At 42.7% G+C, this 23918-nt stretch overlaps 1 protein-coding gene across 1 annotated transcript in view; it reads left to right on the top strand.

The window, feature by feature from the left end:
- The window catches only part of LOC122812358 (pre-B-cell leukemia transcription factor 1-like), a 1042107-nt gene that overhangs the window by 958378 nt on the left and 59811 nt on the right, over nucleotides 1-23918 (top strand). The window contains exon 8 of the mRNA XM_044084783.1: nucleotides 18578-18658. Coding sequence (XP_043940718.1) covers nucleotides 18578-18658 — 81 coding nt within the window. The remainder of the gene's footprint in view (nucleotides 1-18577; nucleotides 18659-23918) is intronic.

The raw sequence follows: 23918 nt of genomic DNA on the forward strand, positions 1-23918 counted from the left end.
ATTTTCGAATAATAGTAAACTCGAAAACAAGGGTGTATCGTTGAAAATGTCGCTTGCGACATTTATGGCGATACACAGCATGCCCACCCTTCCCATAATCACCTACCTACCTAACCAAACACACAGTTATGCAGGGCTGCTCTGCACCTCTGGGCTGTGCCCCCACCCCTAACTTAATATTCCAACTCCGAGATCGCACTACAGTGAAGAAAGGGATGCATTTCCCTAACCGCACTGTACCGCGATCCCCTCCCATGACCGAAAGTTAGAATTGCGAATGCACAGTTCATTCGCAATGCAAACCTTCGCTCATGTCACCTGCCGTAATATGAAGTATACGAACATCTGATGTTTGAATACTTCATAGCCGTGCAAATGCACGTCGACATAATGATAGCAAACCAAGTTAAAGATGTTAAGATTTGCACTGGGTGTGGCGAGGGTAGACAGGATCAGGAGTAAGTATATTAGAGGGTCAGCCCAGGATAGAAGGTTTGGAGACAAAGCCAGAGAGGCAAGATTACGTTGGATTGGACATGTGCTGAGGAGGGATGCTGAGTATATTGGGAAAAAGATGCTAAGGATGAAGCTGCCAGGTAACAGGAAAAGAGGAAGGCCGAAGATAAGATTTATGGATGTGGTGAGAGAGGACATGCAGGTGGTTGGTGTGACAGAGCAAGATGCAGAGGACAGGAAGAAATGGAAACAGATGATCCGCTTTGGCGACCCCTAACGGGAACAGCCGAAAGAAGAGGATGACTATATCGACAGCTAAATGTCGAAAGGGTCAAATCCCGAACAAACGGAACAACGATTTTTTTTCCTAGGGAAAAAGAAACCAAACACAAAATAAAGTGGGGGGCTGTGCCCCCACACACCCCCCTACTTAAATATACCAACTCTGAGATTGCACCACAGTGGAGGAATTGGCAAAGTCCCAAAAACGGTCCAATGATTATCGCTATTCTGTGTCTTCGGGATTTGGCCTTTTCAACATTTAGCTGTCGATAAAGTGGGGTTTGCAATGTTGAACATTCGCTTAAATAATAAGGAACCTTTAATCCAGCCTCCAAGAACCCAGATTCTCAACCACCCGCCCCTAAAAGGCATGACAGATTTTATTACGTTCCAGATGAACAGAAATTTGTAGTGAAACCTCCCATGGCTCACCCTGCAGTCATTGCTGTGTCTCCTGACAGACAGTCCAGGCAATTACCCTCTGCTTCCCTTTTTCACACAGACAAGGACAGCAAGACCATGGACAGAATGGGTAAAAAAGAATATACGTCCTCCACCTTGGCATTGAGGGCTATTAATTACCAAACACACATGGTGAAATATGCCTTAGACCTTGTGTCCCAGGCCTCCACCTTGCTAGCTTCTACCCCTGACTGTCCCACAAAAAATGACATTGCATCTAAACTGTCTTTAGCTACTCAAGTAGCCAGCCACTCTATTAAGTGCAGTTGTGATGCAGCAGAAGCGTCTACCAGGTCTGCTGCATCCGCATCTGTCTTACGTAGATACTCCTGGCTGTGCCTCCAACCTCTTCCAGAGGACTTTAAATCCAAAATAATGGATGCTCCTCTAGACCACAACCTCTTACTTGGTAAGAATTCAGCAGAACTTTTCAGAAATCTACAAGAGAAAAGTAAAGAACGTCAAGACATCATCCAGTTGCTGGTGTTCCCTTTCCCCAGATACTACAGGGGCTACCCTAAGACTTCTTTTGTAAGAACTCTGTCTGCATCTTATGCTTCCTCCTCTAGACCTCGTAAAGAGTCCAGGAGATTACCTTACTCCAGACCCCCTAATTCCCAAGGATCTGCCAAGCTACCCTTTCCTGACCAAGGAGGTCCCACCTCAACGTGAATGCCTGAATCAGCCCCCTCTGTCCTCCTGCCTTACCCAATGCCTCCCCGCCTGGAAAACAATTACCTCAGATACGTGGGTGCTTTCCATCATCTAAAAAGGATATTTTCTATCTGGGAAGGAAAAGCCATGGCCAAAAAGAATTCCCTTCCCTCCAAGAAACCAGCTACATTTATTCCGCTCTCATACTGAAAGAACTCCTGACTCTAGGAAATATAGAAACAGTTCCTCAGGACAGGAAGGAAAAGGCTTCTATTCCCGCCTTTTCCTAGTCCCCAAAAAGGATGGCCCTTGGAAGCCAATCCTGGACGTATCCTATCTAAACCTGTTCCTAAAGGTTCCGTCCTTCTGGATGCTTTCCCTACAAACCTTGCAACCCCTCATTCCACCCAAGGCCTTCATGGCCACCCTGGATCTAAAGGATGCCTACCTGCACATCCCTAGCAGACCCTCCTACAGGAGGTTCCTGTGCTTCCCTGGACATTTTTCACACTTTCAGTTCACAGCCTTGCCCTTTTGGCTTGTCTACTGCTCCCAGAGTATTTACAAAGTGCCTGGCCCCAGCCATTGCATATTGCAGAACCAAGGGACTCCGAATCTATCCTTACCTTGATGATATTCTTATTCTGGCAGAATCAGAGTCCACCCTGCAAAACCTTCTCACATTCACAATGACTGTCCCCCACAACTTGGGATTCACTATCAACCTCCAGAAGTCTTCACTTCTTCCTCAGCAGGACAAAGATGTTCTTCATCTCACATTGCTGCAGTCCTTACACTTGGGTATACCGCTGTCCTCGGTCGGCCCGAATAGCAAAGTATATGGCTGACGTCGGTCACGGCACATTAAACTGACGCCAGGACGTCAGGGTATAAATGCGCATGACCGACGTCATATCCTCAGTCTTTTTTGCCGCGTGGTCCGATGCAGAAGCAACGTTGCGAGTGCGGGTTGGCGTCCTGAGATTTTCCGAATTCGGAGTTTCAGACCGAATCAAAGTTGGCTAAGTACCCCGTTGGGGAATATTTTGTTTTTTTCTTGCCTCAGTATTTTACCGGATGTCAGAAAAAGTAAATAACTGTATTTCTTGTGGGAAGCAGATTCCACATAGGGATTACCATAACTTGTGTATACCTTGTTTAGGGCCTGAGCACGACGTTGTTGGGTGTCCCTCTTGTGCTAGGTTTAACAAACGTACTATAAAGAGGAGATTAGATTGTGCCAGGTTAGTCTTCGGGAAGCGGTGCAACTACAAAATGCCGTCGGATGCTCCGACGCCCGCTTCATCGAAAAAAACGCAAGGACAAAGCACCTAGGCCTAGGTTAGAAGAACCGTCCGTCCCCGACGCCGGTTCTTTAGAAGGCTCGGTAGAGCCGGAGGTTCAAACAGACGTTTCTTTAGAGTCCCAGGGAGAGACTTTATTATTACAGGATGTGTCTTCTCAGGAGGTAGGCCAGGCTGAAGGGGCTTCTCAGGTAACTGTCCTCCCCTCACTGCCTAAAGTGGTTAGGCCTTCCCCTACTGTTCCCAAGGCTTCTTCCAGGGGCAGGCCAGGTTTAGCTTCAGCAGGTGTCTCTCCTAGTACTTCAGGCCCTGTGCCCAAGAGACATATGCTTAGGATGGCTGAAGATTTAATTACTCTGATTAGGGGTTCTATGCCCCCTCCTGACAAAAGGCCTAGGGTGGATCCTGAACTTGGGAATTTTGAGCAGGATTCTGATACTTCCGAGTCTTCGGCTGAAGATTTGCAGGAGTTTTCTCCTTATTCTGATTCTGATGTGGATGACACTACTCCTACTGCTTCTCCTCCTGAGGATTTCTCTTTCTCAGAGACTCTTCATTCCATGAGGGAGCATTTTAAATGGGAAGGTCAGGATTTCTCTGATTCCAGGAAAAGACTTAGGGAATTTTTGTTTTTACCCCAGCATAGGCCTTTAGCTATACCTCCTGTTCTTACTGTGGTGGAAGATGTTTTTGCAGAGGCTTCTCTTAATCCTGATTCTTTACCTTCCGCTCCTGTTAAGCCGGACAGGTACTATAGGGTACCTGAAGCTCATAAGTATCTTTTTAAAAGCCCTAGGGCTGATCCAGAGACTGTTACTCAGGGACCTAAAGGGGTTAAGGCTTCTGTTGTTAAAAATCCGGTTCCACAGGATAAAGAGGCAAGGGCTTTAGACAGATGGGGAAAGAAAGTTTATACTTCTTCAACTTTAGCCATGAGGGCTTTGAATTGTCAATTCCACATGCTGAGATATCAAAACTATCTTCTTTCACAATTAAAGTCTAAGATAGATGCTCTGGCAGAAGGTATTGAATGTAAGGAGTTACAAGATCTAGTACATGTTTCTGAGCAGGTGGGTAAGCATTCTTTACAATGTGGTTTTGATGCTGTACAGGCCTCTTCGAGGGTGGCTGCCACCAGTTCTGTCCTACGCAGACACGCCTGGCTAAGGGATCAGAATTTAGCTGAGCATGTTAAGACAAGGATTTTGGATGCTCCTTTGCAATCTGATGTGTTGTTTGGTTCTCCTGTTGAAGCAGTTTTAAAGAAAATGGAAGACAAAGCTAAGTCTATGCACACTGTTAAAGATTTTTTACAGGTTCAGCCTCCAGAGTTTAGTAGAAATTGGCCAAGCAAGGGGTGGACATATCCTTCTTATGATTCCCAGTCTAGGGGTAGGTCTAGGCGTGGTAGGGGCAGAGCTCAGGGCTCTTTTAGATCGAGGACAGGGGGCTCACCTGCACAGTCTTCCGGTGAGGGCAGGGGTCAGCCCTTTCGTAGACAGACCCAATGACCTACCTTTTCAACTGCCAGAACCTTCCCGTCTGGCAGCACCTTTGGGAGGAAGACTGACACTTTTCAAGGAGAACTGGAGTTTAATTACCCAAGACAGATGGGTATTGGATATCATTCACCACGGGTACAGATTTTATTTCCATACCTTGCCCCCTTTCAAAGGCATGCCAGACATCCCTCCTCAACACAGACTAGAAGCTTACAGACAAATTTCTCTATTACTTCAGATAGGGGCCATACAACCGGTGCCTATGGCAGAAAGGGGCCTAGGATTTTATTCTCGCCTATTCCTAGTACCAAAAAAGGGGAGCACGTGGAGACCAATTTTGGATTTGTCTATCCTCAACACCTTTCTGGACATTCCCAAGTTCAAGATGCTGACATTACAACAGCTTTTACCTCTGCTGGGCAAAGATCACTGGATGGTAACTTTGGATCTCAAGGAGGCTTACCTTCATGTTCCTATCACTCTAAGTTGCAGGAAGTATCTGCGTTTTCGAGCTGGAAATTCTCATTATCAGTTCTCTGCATTGCCCTTTGGCTTATCTACTGCGCCCAGAGTATTTACAAAAGTTCTGGCTCCAGTGATAGCCTTCTTCAGATTGAGAGGAATACAGATCTACCCTTATTTGGACGATTGCCTGATTCTGGCTCAAGGGAAGGACGAGCTTCTTCAGCATTTAAAATATGTGATAGCAGTGCTAAGATGCCTAGGGTATTCTGTGAACGAAACAAAGTCCAGTCTAGTACCCTCTCAAGACATGTGCTTTCTGGGTGTGAGACTGAATACAGCAACCCAGATGGCCTTTTTGACCCCGGACAAACAAAAGAATCTTTCCCTTTACTTCAAACAACTATCACATCAGTCCGGGCTGACTGCAAGGACAGTCCTTCAAGCCTTAGGGTTCATGGCATCTTGTATTCTGGTGCTTCCCAATGCCAAACTGCATATGAGGAAGCTACAATGGTATCTCAAGAATCTATGGACACAGCACTGCCAGGATCTGGACACTGTCATTCAAATAATACCTTGCATCCAAAAGGAATTTTTGTGGTGGGCTCAGCAATGTCACCTAAACAAGGGACTTTCTGTGACCCGGCCAGAGGCAAGCCAGATTCTAACAACAGATGCCTCGGACAAAGCTTGGGGAGCTCATCTCAATGGAAAGTGGATACAGGACAAGTGGGCTGCCAGACTACAGCATCTACATATCAACTTGAAGGAGATGTTAGCAGTCCAGTTTGCATTAATAGCTTTCAAGGAATTACTTCTTCCAGGGCAGGTGTTGATTCTAACAGACAACACAACTGTCATGTGGTACATCAACAAGCAAGGGGGAACACATTCTTACCCTCTATGCAGACAAGCAATGATTTTGTGGGACACTGCTCTCAGTTTACAACTAAATCTTCAGGCAAGGTTTCTGCCGGGAGTGCAGAACTCCTTAGCAGATGTGTTAAGCAGGCAAATCATGGATCCCCACGAGTGGCAATTGGATCTTCATGTATTCCAGCAATTGACAGTGTCATGGGGAACTCCAGACATAGATCTGTTCGCTTCTCCTCTAAACCACCAGCTGCCAAAGTTTTGCACGAAAAGGATTCATCACGCAGCTTGGAAAGTGGATGCTCTTTCTTTCAGTTGGAAAAATCTTCATGTGTATGCCTTTCCGCCTCTTCCTCTCCTCCTAAAGGTACTTCTAAAGGTCAGACAGGACAAACCAAGAATGATCCTGATAGCTCCAGATTGGCCTCGGCAGCATTGGTACCCATTACTGAGAAGTCTGGTAAGGAAACCATCTTGGCCCTTGCCTTTGATTCCACACCTGTTGTCCCAAAAGGACGGTCATCTACTCAATATCAAGCTTCACTCTCTTCATCTCACAGCATGGCATATCCTGTTTTGACCCATAGCAGAGCTCAACTTCCTCAACAAGTTTTGAATGTGATTATGGAAGCTAGAAGACCTAGTACAAGGAAAGTGTATGCAGACAAGTGGAAGAGATTTTTGTTTTGGAGTGCAGCAAAGGATTTGGATGTTTCTGAGCCTAATTTGAGTGTGGCCCTTCAATATCTTACTGAGTTATTGGACAAGGGTTTGTCCTTCTCTTCCATTAAGATTCATGCTGCAGCAATTTCAGCTCACTATGACTGTGATCCACCTTTGTTTTCTCATCCTTTGTTCAAGCAATTTCTCAGAGGGGCAAAGAACATAAGACCTCCACGGAGAGCTCCTACTCCTGCTTGGGACCTCAATTATGTGTTGGAAAAACTCACTCTACAACCTTTTGAGCCTGCAGCTACGGCTGAGTTGAAATATTTGTCATGGAAGACTGCTTTTTTGTTGGCCATTACCTCTGCAAGAAGGGTTTCTGAATTGCAGGCCCTTATGGCGGTTGAGCCCTTCTTGATTTTCCATAAGGATAGGGTATCTTTACCTACTAACCCTTCCTTTATGCCTAAGGTGGTTTCAAGTGTGTCTCTAAACCAAACTATTCATTTACCTACCTTTTATGCAGACCCCCAAAATAAGGGAGAAAAGATTTTGCATACTTTAGATGTACACAGGCAGTTACGCTATTACTTAAACAGGACTAAGGAGTTCAGACAGTCTCAGCAGTTGTTTGTTTCTTTTGCTTTGTGTTCTCAGGGCAAGCCTGTGTCAAAACAAACTATTTCTAAGTGGATTGGGTTTTGCATTGCTTTTTGTTATTCCCATCATGGCAAGGAAATTCCAACAGGGATTAGACCTCATTCCACTAGGGCTACTGCTACTTCCACAGCTTTTCTAAGGGGGGTGGCAACTAAGGATATTTTGGAGGCAGCTACTTGGAGTTCAGTACATACATTCTCTAAACATTACCACCTTCCTCTCTACTCTAAATCTAGGGCTGGTTTTGCCACTGCTATTTTACAGGGCATTTTGGCAGCTCCTGCTTCTCTATGATTTGCCATCCTCCCTTACCTCTGCTTTGGGAATCTACCCAAGTGTAAGGACTGCAGCAATGTGAGATGAAGAACATAGTACAGTTTTGTACCTACCATAAATGTAGATGTTCGAAGATCCACATTGCTGCAGTCCAATTTACCCTCCCTCCTTCCCCTCTGTGTTTAGGGGTGGTTGTGTGGATAGGTTTGTTCTTTAGTATATTTGTAAAAGTTGTACATAGTTTGGGTGCAGGGGTGTTTAGTGTTTGGTGGTTTTTTGATTTTACCCTGTTTAGGGTCTTCTGACATCTGGGGCAAGAAAAGACTGAGGATATGACGTCGGTCATGCGCATTTATACCCTGACGTCCTGGCGTCAGTTTAATGCGCCGTGACCGACGTCAGCCATATACTTTGGTATTCGGGCCGACCGAGGACAGCGGTATACCCAAGTGTAAGGACTGCAGCAATGTGGATCTTCGAACATCTACATTTATGGTAGGTACAAAACTGTACTTTTCCTAGGCTGCAGGATAAGAAGAAACTTGATGAGATCCATTCTCCCACTGGACAAAGTGCAGTCTCTCCTCAGCCATTTTCAAGGCCTACTTACGAAATCCCATCTCTCTACAAGACAATTTCTGCAAGTCCTAGATCTCATGGCAGCAGCCATTCCCATGCACCCATTAGCCAGGATGCACATGAGAAAATTCCAATGGTACCTTAAAAATGTATGGTCTCAAAGCCAACATTCATTAGAGAAGCTCATTCCCCTCCTGCGCTGCCTAAAAACAGAACTGAAGTGGTGTATTCAGCAGGTTTCACAGAACCAGGGCTTCCCACTGCAGCTACCTCCATCACTCAAACCATGCACACAGATGCATCAGATTTAGGCTGGGGATCAGAATTCAAAGGATTCAGGGTGCAACAGCCTTGGGACCCTGCACTTCAAAAGCAACACATCAATGTCAGGGAAATGACAACAGTATTACTGGCTCTTAAAACTTTCCTTCCAGTCTTAGAACCAGGCCTGCTACACATTGTGACAGACAACACAACTGTCATGTGGTTCCTCAACAAGCAAGGAGGGACAAAGGCGTACCAGTTATGCAAGATAACTTTACAAATCTAGGAAATGGCAACCAGACACAACCTCTTACTGAAGGCCTCTTACATCCGCTCTCAGGAAAACAAGCAAGCAGACTTGCTCAGCAGAAGATCCTCCCCTCAGCACAAATGGATGTTGCATAGGGAAACCTTCTTGGATCTTGTCCACCAGTGGGGCACACCTCAAGTGGATATTTGCCTCCCCCCAGAACATACAATTAAACAGATTTTGCTCCAGGATGCACACTCCAATAGCCTGGAGCCTTCAGCTTCCCATGGAAGGGAATGTTCCTGTACACTTTCCCCCCTTCCCTCTAATCCACCAGGTCCTACTGAAGATCAACAAGGACCAACCAAAAATCTTGGTAGTGACTCCCTATTGGCCACGGCAACACTGTTTCCCCCTTCTTCACTCCCTAGCCAAGGACAATCACCACAAGTTACCCCACAAGGTGGACCTACTCACCCAACAAAAGGGATCTCTCATTCACCCTCCTCTGCCTTTACTGCACCTGACCCTTTGGGTGATCAGCTTCTGATCCCTTTCAGACAACTGTGCTCAAAAGACGTGCTCTCAGTCCTGAGGGAGGCCAGGAAACCATCTACCAGAAAAAAAACTATTTGTCCAAATGGCATAGATTTACAAATTGGTGTGTGCTTAAGGACAGGAACCCTTTTCAAGCAGATCCCTCTTTGGTCCTTAGCTATGTATGTGAGCTCATCAAGGAAGGACTAGCATATTCATCTTTGAAAGTCCACCTTTCTGCCATTTCAGCCTGCTTGCCTTTACAGCCAACTCTGCTCTCCAGACTAGATGTTAAACTTTTCCTGAGAGGGGTCTTGCATATCAGACCACCAAGAAAACCCATTCTTCCTCCCTGGGACCTTAACTTTGTACTGAAAAAATAACCATACCTCCCTTTGAGCCAGCAAGCACAGCTTCCCTACAAATGTGCACATGGAAAACCATTCTCTTAGTGGCCATCGCCTCCACAAGAAGAGTGTTTGAACTACAGGGTCTTATGGCCTGTCCCCCTTACACCACCTTCCACAAGGATAGGATGACATTGCGCACTAACCCTTTCTTCATCCCCAGAGTGGTGAATGAGCGATCTCTTAACCAGTCTAGTCATCTACCAACATTCTTTCCCTCTCCATCTAATAACGCAGAGAGGATCCTTCATTCTTTGGATGTGCACAGACAACTAAGATTCTATTTGCACAAAACAAAATCTTTCAGAAAGTCTGATCAGCTCTTCATCTACTTCCACCCCAGGGTTCTGGGTAAGGCAGTCTCCAAACAAACCACTTCCTCTTGGATTAGGAAGTCCATTCTCTTCTGCTACTCTCACCATGGCAAACCATTGCCCCTAGAGGTTAGAGCTCATTCCACTAGAGGAATTGCTACCTCTAAAGCCTCTCTGAAAGGGCTGGACACAGCCTCCATCATGGAAGCTGCTACCTGGTCGACAGTTCACACTTTCACCAAGCACTACAAGCTAGACCATGTCTCCAGGGCCAGAGCAGGATTTGCCAGGGTAATCCTACAGGGATCCTTAGAATCCTCTACCCCTTCCATCACTCTTCCTAAGCTGTGGTACTCTCCCACAGTAAATACTGCAGCATAGTAGTAGAAGGACATAGAATAGTTGTGTAAAATCGTACCATAACCGTAGATGTCCTTCTCTTCCATGTTGCAGTATTCCTTCCCTCCCTCCATCCCCCTTCTCCTTTTTATGGATGCTTGGTCTACATCTATGTATCCTCTCCCTACAGGCTATTCTCTTCAGCTCTGCAGGCACATTTGCCCTTCTGCTTCTCCCTGTGCTTATACACTCTTATCTGGGCTTCAAGTTCTGAGGTCTGTGCATGCAGACGTCACATTTATAGTCCTTGGTTTATGGCCCTACGTGTGCCGTCCCACACACCTACAGCAGCCCAGATGTAAGCTTTTGTATAGGAGCCGACGTCCGATCACCTGAGTGCTGGAAATCCCACAGTATGAATACTGCAACATGGAAGAGAAAGGACATCTATGGTTATGGTAAGATTTTACACAGCTATTCTTTTTGTTTATGTTTCCACTTACAAAGTCTGTAAATCTGTTTTCTAATTGATGAAAGATGGCTGAGCTTGTGTATGAGAACACAGAAAACAGCAGCAGCCGTAGTGCAAGTCCCCTTCACCAGTGGCCCCACGCTTCCAGCTGACATGATCTCCAAGCCATTGTTTTCTTGAGCATGGCACTGCACGGTCGCACTTGCTTACTAATCTCCATATCTTTCTTTTTCTTGAGCATGGCACTGCACGGTCGCACTTGCTTACTAGTCTCCATATCTTTCTGCAGGCAGTCTGTAGCACATAAGTTCTTTACATTAATGCTTCTTACCTATCCTGCCTGATTAACTCTGGCTTTTCTCAGGTTACTGCATCTGCATAGCCTGGGTCCCACAGCTTCTGTTTACTAGCCTACCCCTGCTTGTAGCCCTATTGTCAGCTGGTCCTCCTAACTACTTGTTGAGTAGACCTTGTGGTTGGTACACATTATTGATGCTGAGAGAGCAAGGCAGTAGATCCCATGAGGAGACATGGGATATGACACCAGGAGCCTTCTTACACTTAGAACCAGTCAGTATCCCTTAGCTTGAGGAAGTAGTTTGTGCAATGACATCAAAATATGTTGTCATTCCTCTTGTTAAGTAGGTTACGTGTGAGTTTCTTGGTCTCCACGAGCGGTCCCTCCCCCAAGATGGTGGAACTGCTCACCAGCTGCTTTTTCCTATTTCACCCCAGCTGGCCGTACTATCACACTGAGCCTGTTCCCAAACTCAGGTCACCAGTGGCACAGATGAATGCTGTGCATCTGTGCCACTGAGCTAGTTTAGATGTCTGTAATTTGCTGTATCTTAAGGACGGTAAAGTAAAGCATAACACAGCAATAAAAATGAAAGAACAAATTGAACTATTTAGACATAGATGTGGAGTATGTAATAGTTTTGACTTAACATGAACAAGTTAAAAATAATTATTTTTAAGAGATATCCCCTTGTTATCTGCCTACTGTCTGCTTGCTCCATTGTATGGTTTGGTACCAGATGTGTGGTGTATTGGGTTTCTGGTGGGATCTCTTCAGGTTTAGCTTGGCTTCAGTCATTTAAATCTTTGAAAAAAGTCAAGCCTTGTCCCAATGCTATATGTGTTAAAAGAGCTGTCCTGAATTCTAAGTGCTGCTAGGCCTTTCAGTTGTGGCTATGTATTCCAAATCTCTTCTGTCTGGCAGATTGTCTATTAGAAGAACAAGGTTAAAGCAGATGTGTTTCGGCTTTATGCAGTGTGTAATTTTACAGTCCCACATGCCTCTTTGTTCAGTTCTGTAATGGACTGTATGCCATTAGTGGCTAGAATTCTCATGACTTGTCCAGGTCTCCTTCATTCCCTCCTAGTGTCTTTGGCTTGGTGAACTATTTATCATCGTTTTCCATTCGTACCTCAAAATCTAAGACTTGTTGTTGCCAAAGTGCAGCTGTTTGCTGGGATGAAGAACATGAAGTCCATGTTTCTGGATCAATATTATTTGGAGCTTGCAGATTAGAACTTTATGGTTGAGACTGGTCTCAAGCTGTAGAAACCCTTATGAAGGCAGAATGGAAAACCTGTCCTTAATGTGAGGGTGATGTATAGAGAGTTTGATGCCAGGTGTTTCTTCTTGTGGAAGAAACCAGTTAAAAGAGGGACTAAGTCTATACTTCCAGACCTGGCTGAAAAAACTGCAGCCAGATATTACTCTCCCTAACCCCACATTTATGTTTTTATTCCAAGGGTGTTGCAGTCATAGAATGAATACAAGAGTTAGGCGGTGTGGAATTGCACTGCCTATTGTTTGGAAATGAGATCCATTTAAAATCTCCATTCAGAGGATTCTGTGCAAGCATCAGTCAAAACTGAGGAGAATATCTTTTGGAGTCTTCGGGCTCCAGATTCTTCTTTCCAAATTTCAACATTTATGACCCCCCCCGGGTAGCTACTTTAAATAGGATCTTCTGTTTCAGGAGGAGGGCTACCTGATCCAGCCCTAATCTGAAGTCACTGCTTCTGCATTCTGGCTTTTGTATTTATAAATGTATTTTAGTTTACAATATTCTAAGGCCTCCCAGCTCATCATAGGTGTCCGCGGGCTGTTTGTTGGGGTTACATATTCTGCTTAATTGTATTAGTTTACTGTATGCGCATCACATAACAATCTTAAACCTCTCACTGGTGACATCTTGACCTTCCTGCTGTATGTTTTCATGTTATTTTTTTTTTCTGTTTAATTAAAACTGGATTGTCAGCCATTTTGGCTTTTCACATGTCAAGTTGTGAGAACAGTATCCCAGCTTGATGCAATGCCTCCTGAAGAAATACCTTTTTTTTTTTGTTTGTTTGTTTTTTGACAGACTTGTATTGGCCAGTTGAAGCTTCAGGGAATTGACACTTACTGAAATGTATGCAATGTGTGCAAGTCTCTTTGCTATGTAGTTTGGGAATATACTTTACTTCATAACCTTTCTGCACTTTCTGTAGAGTTCAAGTTACTGTACCCAGACTGTGTCCCACTACACCCGCAAATATCTTCCCAGCAAACTGCGCAAGTCTTTGTTCTCCAAAAATTAAACCTCTCAGGCATGAGCAAACTGCTAGTAAATCTCCCATTCATGGGAAACAAGTTATAAATGATATTTTCTACAGATTTATTACAGTTCATAGTACCTTCTTAACCATTCCCATCCTGCAACTATGCAATGTTTCTCTGACCTATTATTGGAAGAAAGCTGTTTTCAGATTCCTCTCTTGAACATGTCCTTTCATAATAACGTCAAACTGCATGCCAGTCTTACTGTTCCATCTATGGTCTTTTGCTTTTAGAAATGGCACACACTGGATGAGCTTCAGGATCACCACAGACTGCTGCACTCTCTGATGAACAGCTTTAGGTTTAAGCAGCTCACAGCTGGCCAGCAATACCTCTGTCATTTGTCACCACTGTCTTACAGGGACTTGGCTAGGAGAATCTCTCAGTGCTGTCATTATTTTTAAAAAAGCTTGGAGTCATTAGTACAGTCTGTTAAATGCCTTGCATGCAGTACATTTTGTGTACCTGCTGGACAGAGGCTTTGGGTGCTGACTTGTTTAACATGGGCTAAACTCTTGGCTAGGCTTATAAGGGCCTCAGGGCCAATAGCCTAGTAACTTCCTATGATCCTGTGGTCTGTTTCCCTCATAGGTTCATAAGTTCATAGGTGTGTACTAGGCTAATGGCCGTGCAGCCTTTACAAGTCTAGCTCATAGAAGTGCCCTGGCATCGTGCCACCCGACGTTAGATCCCAGTGCCTCTGTCAAGTAGAGCCACTGGAGTGATCCATGGGCTGAGCTTTCTATTTCCCATCCACTCATCAAGATTTCATTTGAAGAGGGCCAGTGAGATGGGAAGTCTGTTCCAGAGCATGGGCAGTCTCTGGGTTATGAACCTGTCCCTCCACCATGTTCTGTTGATTGTGGTAATGAGGTTGAGATCTCTGGAGCGTGTGGTGCGGAGGGATTGGGATTTCTTTAGGTATAGCATTTCTAACAGAGCTAGGTCAGACATGGCTTTGTAAGTCAAGCATAGGTCGCCTCTTAGTAGATGATATGCAACAGAGACTAGCTGGTGTTTTTTGAGTCTGTCCTTGTAGGACATGTGTTTAAGGCCTAGGATCCTCTTCATGAGGTACTTTTGTGGCCTTTCCAGCTGTTGCATGTGTCTAGTGCATGCCAAATTGGGCATTATACTTGATGACTGGCCTAATGAAGGAAGAGTAGAGAGAGATGATGACCTCTTTCTTCCTGGATGCAAAACCCTTGGTAATGAGATGTGCCACATAGAAGGACTTTCTGACCACTGTGGCAATGTGGTGGTCTAAGGAGAGGTTACTGTCAACCTGTGTCCCCAGATCTCTCATAACGCCTTCAGTGTTCATTGGGCTCCCATTGATGTGGTAATTAGTGGGAACTGAGTTTTTCCCAAAGGGGATGACGACTCATTTTTTTTGGCATTAAGTTTAAAGCCATGGTTTCGGCACCAGTCATTGGTCTTAGTGAGGCCTTTCTGTAGGATGTCTACATCACTTGGGGAGTTAATAATGGTTCCCAGCTTGTAGTCATCTGAGAACCTGGTCAGCCAGTGTCCCTCCATGTTGGCCTTGACTTCTGAGAAGTAGGTACCAAACAGGAGAGAACCCAGAACCAATCTCTGTGGGACTCCACTCGTGACTGGTTGGCAGTCTGACTTGGAGTCCACTACTTTCACAATGTGGGTTCTATCTGTGAGCCAATTTGCTACCCACCTAGTGATATAGGGGTTGATGCCTAGTTGAGTTTATCAGTAATTCCTGAGTGGGGAATGGTATCAAAGGCCTTGACCCAATCGCGGTAGGCTGTATGAACTGCCTTGCCCTCATCCACAACTCTGGTGACTGACTCAAAGAAGTCAACCAGGTTGAGCAGGCATGATCTACCTTTCACAAAACCAAATTGCGTGGGATCTAGAGTTTGAAGATTCCCTATATCCTTGTTAATCAGGTCCATGATGATGCGCTCCGTAGCCTTGCATATCAGACTCATCAGGCTAATGGAGCAATAATTCCCAGGGTCTGTAGTCACTCCCCCTTTATGGAGAGGGGATGACTGTAGCAGTGCGCCATCTGGTAGGGGCAAAGCCTGAGGTGAGTTTGTGTTTGAACAGGGCATACAGGTGTGGTGCCAGTTCACTTTCTAGTTTATGTAGAACACAGCCAGGGATATTGTCAGGTCCCATGGAAGCTGTATTCCTGGCATTGGAGAATGCAGCTTTAACCTGTGCTGCAGTAATGCTGGGTGTGTGGCATTCCTCCGGTATTGTGATTGGTCTTTTGGGGGGGGGGGGTAACGTTGGCACTGAATCTGTCAGCCAGTATGTGGCAATATCTTTTGGCTCAGTATAGGAGATACTATTGTGCAGTAACTCAGAGAAAACCTGGGTATTGCCGTGGAGATTCTTGATATAACTATAGAAGGTTTTGTGGTTGTTTTTAGTGTCTGCCGCAATTCTGCCTTCATAGCTGGCTTTAGAGGTTTTGATGAGGGATCTCAACTTTTTGTTGAGGCTAATAAGGGAGTTTTTCCAGTCTTGGGACTTCACCTTTTTCTGCAACAGTTTCTTCCTTCTGTTGTAGAGTTTATTAATGGCAGGTGACGACCATATTGGCTTCCTTTTTTTGGAGGAGAGCGTCTTGGTTCTGCTGAGTATGGCCATTTGTGTACGGGTTCGTACAGTGCATTGGTGTATGATTCGGCAGACATTGACATGGGTGCTGTGAAGTTAACCCCCTCTGTTTTAGGAGCCCTCATCTTGTTCCTGTTAATTCCTGAAATAGGGACTAACCCCTACACATTTTAGCTAATTCAGAAGATACCTGTCTGGATTCATCTTACAGAGTGAGAGTTGATTCAGTCAAGAAGTCCTTCATAACTTTACCTTTGAACCGTTGTTTTTTTTTCATTTTATGTTATCCTGATACATAAAAAGTGTCAGAGCAGATTGCACTCATTTATGCCAATGATCCAGCCATGATTAACTCAGACCACTTTCAGATTTCAGCTCACACCACTTAACTAGTGATTACTTTTCCCTACTCCAGTGACCACGGAGTTTGACACCTTTTTAAATACCTCTTAATTTGACTAGAATCCAATCATTAGATCCACCCACTGTTACCATACATTGTCTCGGGAAGGTGATCCACTGCACTAAATGGTCTACATTGTATAACATTTACTAGAAGCTAGACTGGCCTTTAGTAAAGAAATAAGGCTTCTACTTCCAGTATCTACAGAGTACAGGCCATGTTTAGCAGAACCTGTAGTCCATCCTTGCCAAACACTTTACTTTTTTCATCTCCAGAGTCATGCAGACCTCTATTATGGAATTAGAGCTTGCACGCTCATTTATTAAACTGCTGTATCTTAGTAACTGCCAGCTTAACGCCTGCCAGTTCCTTCTGCTCCGTATACATGTTATTCATGTCATTCTGCCATCTCTGTCCCCAGCCTTCTGGTGCCACTACCTTATTTTTGTAGCAGTAGCAAAGCCCTTGCATTTATATACTCTTTTAGTACTGCCCTGACACAGTACCTGAACGCAGTTGTCATGGCTAGTGGGGCATAGGTTGATCCCTTTGGACCTAGCTCCTAGCCTGAGTATTTTAAACATTGCATTATGTAGTAGAGTTCTGTTACCTTCTCCAGAAAAATGTCTTTTTGTGACCAAATACATCTTCTCATTTTGTTTCTTACTATTGCCTGTGTTTAGGCTTTACTGTATAGATTGAGTGCAGGCATCTTTTTTTTATGTTAGCTATGTAACCCATGGATTGTGGCTGAAAATTAACATACTTTGATTAGTCCACATACTGGAGGGCTAAAGAAAAATAAGCAAATAGCTGCGTAGAGCATTCAGATATTATGCCTCCATACTGCTTCCTCCAAGCATTCTTTGCCATTCGAAAAGGAGAAGAATGTTGTTAAGCAAAACCATTGTGCATATCTGGTCTTGCATGTCTGTTCACTGGTTCATCGGTTGTTATTAGGCTAAGGACCATTAGAGCCCTTACAAGACTAGCTGCAAAGCCCAAACCGTTTGTGTCCCGAATGTCATGGGTGTCTATACAGGGAGCGTTTGGGGGGGGTATGTTAAGAGGTAACTAAGGATTGGTAGGTGGCTGTTAGGCTAATACTTTTCTTATTGACTGCCACTGGCCATAAGAGACATTGGGATTAAACTGGCGTAAATGTATGATTTTCTATCCAGTTGTCAAGGTTTCATTTGAATAGGGTCTGTTGCTGTTATTAAGCCAGAAAATTTCTTTGGTGAGTCAAGCTATTTCAGTAGTAGTCAGTGGATGAATATATCAGAGGAGATGGAACATAGTATTAAAAGGAGTCTTTGCAGACGATGAAGTCTCACTCAGACTACTACTACTCACTTATGTGGCTGATATTTTCCTTGAAGTGGTCATCATTTCTTTACTTGCCTTCTTTTACTTGCCTTCTTTTACTTAACATTTTGTAACTGCTCTGCACTCGCCCTGCCAGCAGTACCTGCTGACTGAATCAGAGAAGGTAGGCATGGTGTTTTCAGTAACATGTCACTGAACCAAGTGCACTGATGGTGTTTCCCCTCAGTTCCTCTGTTTGTATAGGATGCCAGGTTTACAGCTAACTCTCAGTTTGCACATGGAATCCTTTTGCTTGTATGCGTAGCCATTTTCACATTTTTAGCTTAGAACTCTGTAACAGTAAGTCATGTGTGGTATTTCTAAAGTGTTCTCTCTTGTATGTCAGTGGGCCATGTTGTGGACAATATAGTGATGCATCATAAGTGTGAACACTGCTGGTTTACTTGTAATGCTGCCAGAGGAGCATCCTGTGACGGCTGGGTGTTTTATTTGTAATGCCAGCTGAAACAGACCCTCAAGAGTTGCCATTAGCTAGTGGGTGTGTATGGACTAAAACATTAGCTACTCTGTGTATTTCAACATGAACAGACAGTACAGCTCCTGCAGTTATTTTGTGAAATCTTGCAAATGATACATAAAATATAGGTGCAGAAAACATTTTGTTTTTAGTGACTGATGTCTCTTTTTTGTCCTTGCCAAAACATGTCTACAGTATTTAAATTACTCTTTTCCTCAGGCTTTAAACAATTAACAATGATTTTGTAATTTAAAAAAAATGTATTGTATAGCTTCTTGACTTAAAACATTTTATTTGAAGACGTGTAACCAGTATAAGTCAAATAACAAAGGTTCTTTGTTTCAGGTGAACACCCTCTGTCGTGTTATACACCAGACATATGATGCTCTTGGGGGAAATGCTTTGTATGCACCAAGACGCATGGCTGTAAGTGTTCAGGTTTTCTGAAATATGAACTCACTGCTAAAATGATACTACAAATATTTTATTCTTATTTTATGGTTGGGAGAGCTTTTTGGTAGAGCCTATTAGTTTGAGATGAAGCTTTTAATTTTTTTCGTCTTCACCATAGTTTTGCTTTTTTCATTTGGTACTGACATGGTACATCTGCACAGATAGTAAACATGCTAAATGTTTTAGAGCTGACTGACTAGTCGACATCTGCATTATTAATATATCTGACTCACTCGCTGTCTTATGAGTCATATCCAACTCTGGTGTGATCCCCTCAGGTAGCCTACAGGGTATTAAATGGTGTAGGTCACATTTGCCTACTTTTTGCTGTCCTTATTCTGGGATTGTGCAGTGATCTTCTCACTCAGCTGAATGCCAGTTTTGTATCCAAGTATTTTTGTTGTTTTTTTTTTTGTAATATCTATGGAAGTATATTGAAGAAGTCTACCAGAGATTAATTTTTATGGTGCATTGCTGGTGGCTGAACATCATAAATTGGGTTCCATAGAAGTGTACAAATTTAAGCTTTCCAAGATGAGATCTGTGTCACAAGATTACCTTCTACTGCAGTGCCAAGTTTCCTCACTATGTTTTTCCTTATCATCAAGCTAGATATTGTGAAATCTGTAAACTAAGTGATCTAGGATAGTCACCAGTGTCCAGACCTTCAGTCATGGCTCAGCGAAGGAATATGAAGGGATTGGTCAGTAGTTGGGGGCGGGCCTGGAATCGTCCCACTGGAAAGAAGGGAGAAGTGGAGCAGATTAGGAAGGGCAAGGACACTGAAGCATGATGCCTGTATACAAGAGAAGGTGGACGCAGAGCAAAATGATAAGATACCTTAGAGCCATTGGGGGAGATGGGCAGTGATGAGGTAAGAAGTTTCATTTTCTAAAAGAGGAAATTAGGTGATTCTTTGACTCTTGGAATTTCTTGGGCAAAGGGTATCTGTAAAAAGCACACTAACCAAACTAAAAATGAAGTAAAAAGTGACGCCAAAAAACTGAGCAGAGACAATAAATCCAACCACAGGACTGCAGATTTAATGTTGTTAAGCACTTTCTCTCACTTTAATTCACATGAGCTTCATCAGAACAAAAATTTTCTCATTCAACAACCCTTAAATACTGTTTTGCATAGAATCACATGACTTTCATTAAAGATCTTAAAGTAATCTTCCTACATAAATTTTTAATATATCAGATGTAAAGCAATTAATATATAATATGTAAATATGTATAATACTATGCTTATAAAAATAATATAAGTTTTAACAAGGTAACTTAATATAGAGATATTTATTATTTTTGTAAGCATAGTATTATACATATTTACATATTATATATATTAATTGCTTTACATTTGCTATATTTAAAATTTATATAGGAAGATTATTTTAAGATCTTTAATGAAAGTCATGTGATTCTATGTAAAACAGTATTTAAGGGCTGTTGAATGAGAGAAATTTTGTTCTGATGAAGCTCATGTGAATTAAAGTGAGTGAAAGCGCTTAACAACATTAAATCTGCAGTCCTGTGGTTGGATTTATTGTCTCTGCTCAGTTTTTTTGCGTCACTTTTTACTTCGTTTTTTGTTTGGTTAGTGTGCATTTTATCGAATGTCTTTGTGTGGCACCATGACCGGAGGCGATTCTTCACAGGACAGTAACCTTAATTTAACCATACACTCCACACCAGGGGATTTGGGTGGAGTTTCCGATCAACTGGTATCTATCATCTCAGGTGCTATCTGTGATGGATTTACGAGGCTATCGGGCCTATCTGGTGACCATGGCAACCAGGTTCAGAGCTCAGAGAGACGTGCTGTACATGAAGGGGGCGGTCCTGTTTCAGAAACGAATGTTCCTGACAATGCCGGCGGTTTTGTACGATGGAAGAAATGGAGTTTCTGTAGTCGGTTCCAATAGTAATGGAGAAGATTTAATTAATAATTTGTTTTCTAACAATTCCAATCCATTTTCGGATGTTAAAGATGGTGGTAGCTCATTGCAAGCAAGTGACAACAACATAGGCAATGAAGACCGAGACTTTGAACTATGTTTGTTTGTGTCTTTCGGATTTTCCCTGTTAGGGGTCGCCACAGCGGAACTCTGGTCCGCTAATGATTGGCAGTAGAGTTTTACGTGCTGGCTTGCCGGGCCTAACGCACAACCTTCAACGAAGGAACACCCATTCACGCATGTCACCACACAGAAGACGCTCTAACTGAGAATCGAACTGGCAGCGTCTAACTGTGAGGCGACAACGCTACCGCAGCACCACCACCGCAGTCTTGAGACTTTGAACTAGGTAAAGATAATATATTCAAACTAGAAAGGTTAGCTACTAAGATAGCTTCTTTACAGTTGGAAATTTTTTACTTTGAGGAAAACATTAGGCGTGGATGTGTTCCACAAGGCCTAAGGGTTTTCAAGTTTCCCAACTGTGTTAAGCATGGTGTCATTTTATATAAAGAACTAGTAGATATGTTCAACACGACTGGCATTTCCCTTATGAAGGCTTTGATTGGCCAATATATGAAAGACATTCCTGTTATGAAAGAAGAATTTGAGACTTTAGATAAAAATATCAAGTCTTCTACTAGTTTTTCTTTCTTCAACACTTTATATTGTAGCATCCGTGTCAAAGTTGATTGACACAAAGCTTCAGTAATTGTTAGGAAACCATGGCAGGTTAATCAGAGATTTGCAAGCTTATTCAAATAGGACAGCATATCCCCTCAATTTTAACAACAAGAATAGTAGCAGGAAGTATTTTCAGTCTACAATTGGCAAAACTGTGGTCAATAATACTGTTGGCAATAACAACAATCTGGCTGTAAGAGTTGACAATTCTGTTTTTTCTGATACTATTGGTAATGTTAATGCCAACGGACAGTTTGGCCAAGAGTCTACTGGTAATGTTAATGCCAACGGACAATTTGGCCAAGAGTCTACTGGTAATGTTAATGCCAACGGACAATTTGGCCAAGAGTCTAATAGTAACAAAGTGAGTGCCAGTAATGATTTAGGTCCTTTTTTACTGGATTCCACAGGGAACAAGAAGACTCCCAAGTGGACACAAGTAGACAAGAAGAGCAAAGGGAAAGGGAAGAACCGCAAAAAGAACTGACCTTTGACATAGAAGTTTTGAACTTGGCTGGTGATGCACTAGACAAGGATGTTATTTCTGTACTTTAAAAAGGTTTTTCTCTTGTTCCCACAAATGCTGTAAACATTCCTAGATTAATAGTTGATTTTAGATTATATCTCAGGAAATTGAATTTAAAGTTCATTTTTGACAACATTCCTGATGTTCAAATTGTTACAACTGGGTTTAAAAAGAATAGGTACCTACAATCCTGCTTTAAATTCTACTATCCAAATGTTTGGTACACTTTGTGAAAGACAGTTTAGAACTATGAAAGGTTATTTCTTTAGTTCCAATTTGCCTGATGGACAAAGAAGGGCTCTGTTCAATCTCAGTAACAACAGTGAAGTTCGAGTTATGAAAGCAGATAAAGGGGGTTCACTAGTAGTTATGAAGACCACAGCTTATGAACAAGCTATGCTTTCCTTACTTGATGATGACAAGTGTTATAAAGCAGTTAGTAGTAAATACATTCTTAACTGCTTTAAAAATTTGGATACCATCTTATTCAATTTATTTTGTGAGGTCAGCATAGATTTTGATACTTTCAGGTTTTTACAAGTGGAATACCCTAAAATGGCTGTGCTGTTTTGGTATTCCCAAAGTGCACAAAGATCGTACTAGTCCTCCTTTAAGGCCTGTAGTATCTGCACCATACTCCAAAATAGAGCCCATTTCCATTTGGCTTGATAGTATTTTCCAGTCCACTAGTTCAGAAATCCAAGTTTTATTTACGTGATTCTTGGCACTTGCTAGAATTGTTAAATGAACTTAATGTGGCTGATGTTTTTTCTTTTCCTTTTTTTTTTTTTTTTTTGCTAGTTTGGATGTCACTTCATTATACACTAGCATAGATCAGGAGGTTGGCCTGGAATACTTGAGGGAAATATTTAGCACAGTATACTGCTCTTGGAAATGCCATGCTTAACACCACTTGTACACTCAAGGAGTTAGTTCTTACCAATAATTTTTTCAAATTTGGTCAGAGATTTTTTCAGTAGACATCAGGTGTAGCCATGGGGTCAAGAGTTTCTCCCTCATTTGCCAGTATTGTTATGGCTCTTTGGGAATTGAAGTATCTCCACGTGTTGCCTTTTTCAGACAACATTTTGTTTTATAGGCGATACATAGATGATTTAATTTTTCTTTGGAAGTGCAACTATGGTAGTTTTTTACTTTTTGTTGAACATCTTAATAGTAGTACTACTTTTTTGAACTTTACTATTGGCAGTTTTGGGGAGTCCATAGACTTTTTGGACTTACATCTCACCTATGACACCAGTTCTTTGAGATTCAAAAGCCAGATATTTAGAAAAAACACCTTTGTTAATCAATATTTACACAAAGAGAGTCTACATCCTGTCCACATGAAGAGTTGAGTTGTCAAGGGTCAGTTTATACGACTCAGTAGATTGACCACAGAATATTCAGTCTTCTTAGAAGAGGTAGACAAGTTGTTACAGTTTTTTCAAGAGAGAGGTTATGACTTGACTTGGCTCCGAAAGATAGTTCAGGAAGTATTGCATCTTAGGGGTACTTCTGCTCGTCCAATTTTGGGCAACAATGTTACTTCTAAGGCTATGTCTCACAGCGTTCAAAACAAGGATTATATAAATTTCACTTTAGCCTTTGCCATTCCGATCTGTAATGAGATGGGCATTAAAGAAAGATTTTATTGGATCATTGGAAAGTAATAATGGGCAATACAGAACTTAAGATTCTGGGTGATAAACCAGTTTTTTTCCTATAGGAAGACTACTGGTATTAAACAAATTCTAGAGTGTAAGAACAATCAAATTACTTCGAGTTCAGTGATTTGTTCTGTAGGAAGTTTTTCATGTGGCAAGTGTAAACAGTGTAGATACATGAGTAATGTGTCCAGCATAGAATTCAAACATTTGAGAAGAAAGTTTGTGGCCAGAGGGTGATACACTTGCAACACGACCAATGTGGTATATTGTGCCACATGTGACACTTGCCAAAAGTTCTATGTTGGTAAAACCATCAGAGCATTAAATAAGAGAATTTATGAGCACTGTTTAGCCATAAGAAAAAAAGGTTGTTAATAATGCTTTGGCAGTTCA

Source organism: Protopterus annectens, chromosome 9.part0 (genome assembly GCF_019279795.1).
Source record: "Protopterus annectens isolate FY-2018-M chromosome 9.part0, PAN1.0, whole genome shotgun sequence".
In the NCBI taxonomy this organism is placed as follows: Eukaryota; Metazoa; Chordata; order Ceratodontiformes; family Protopteridae; genus Protopterus; species Protopterus annectens.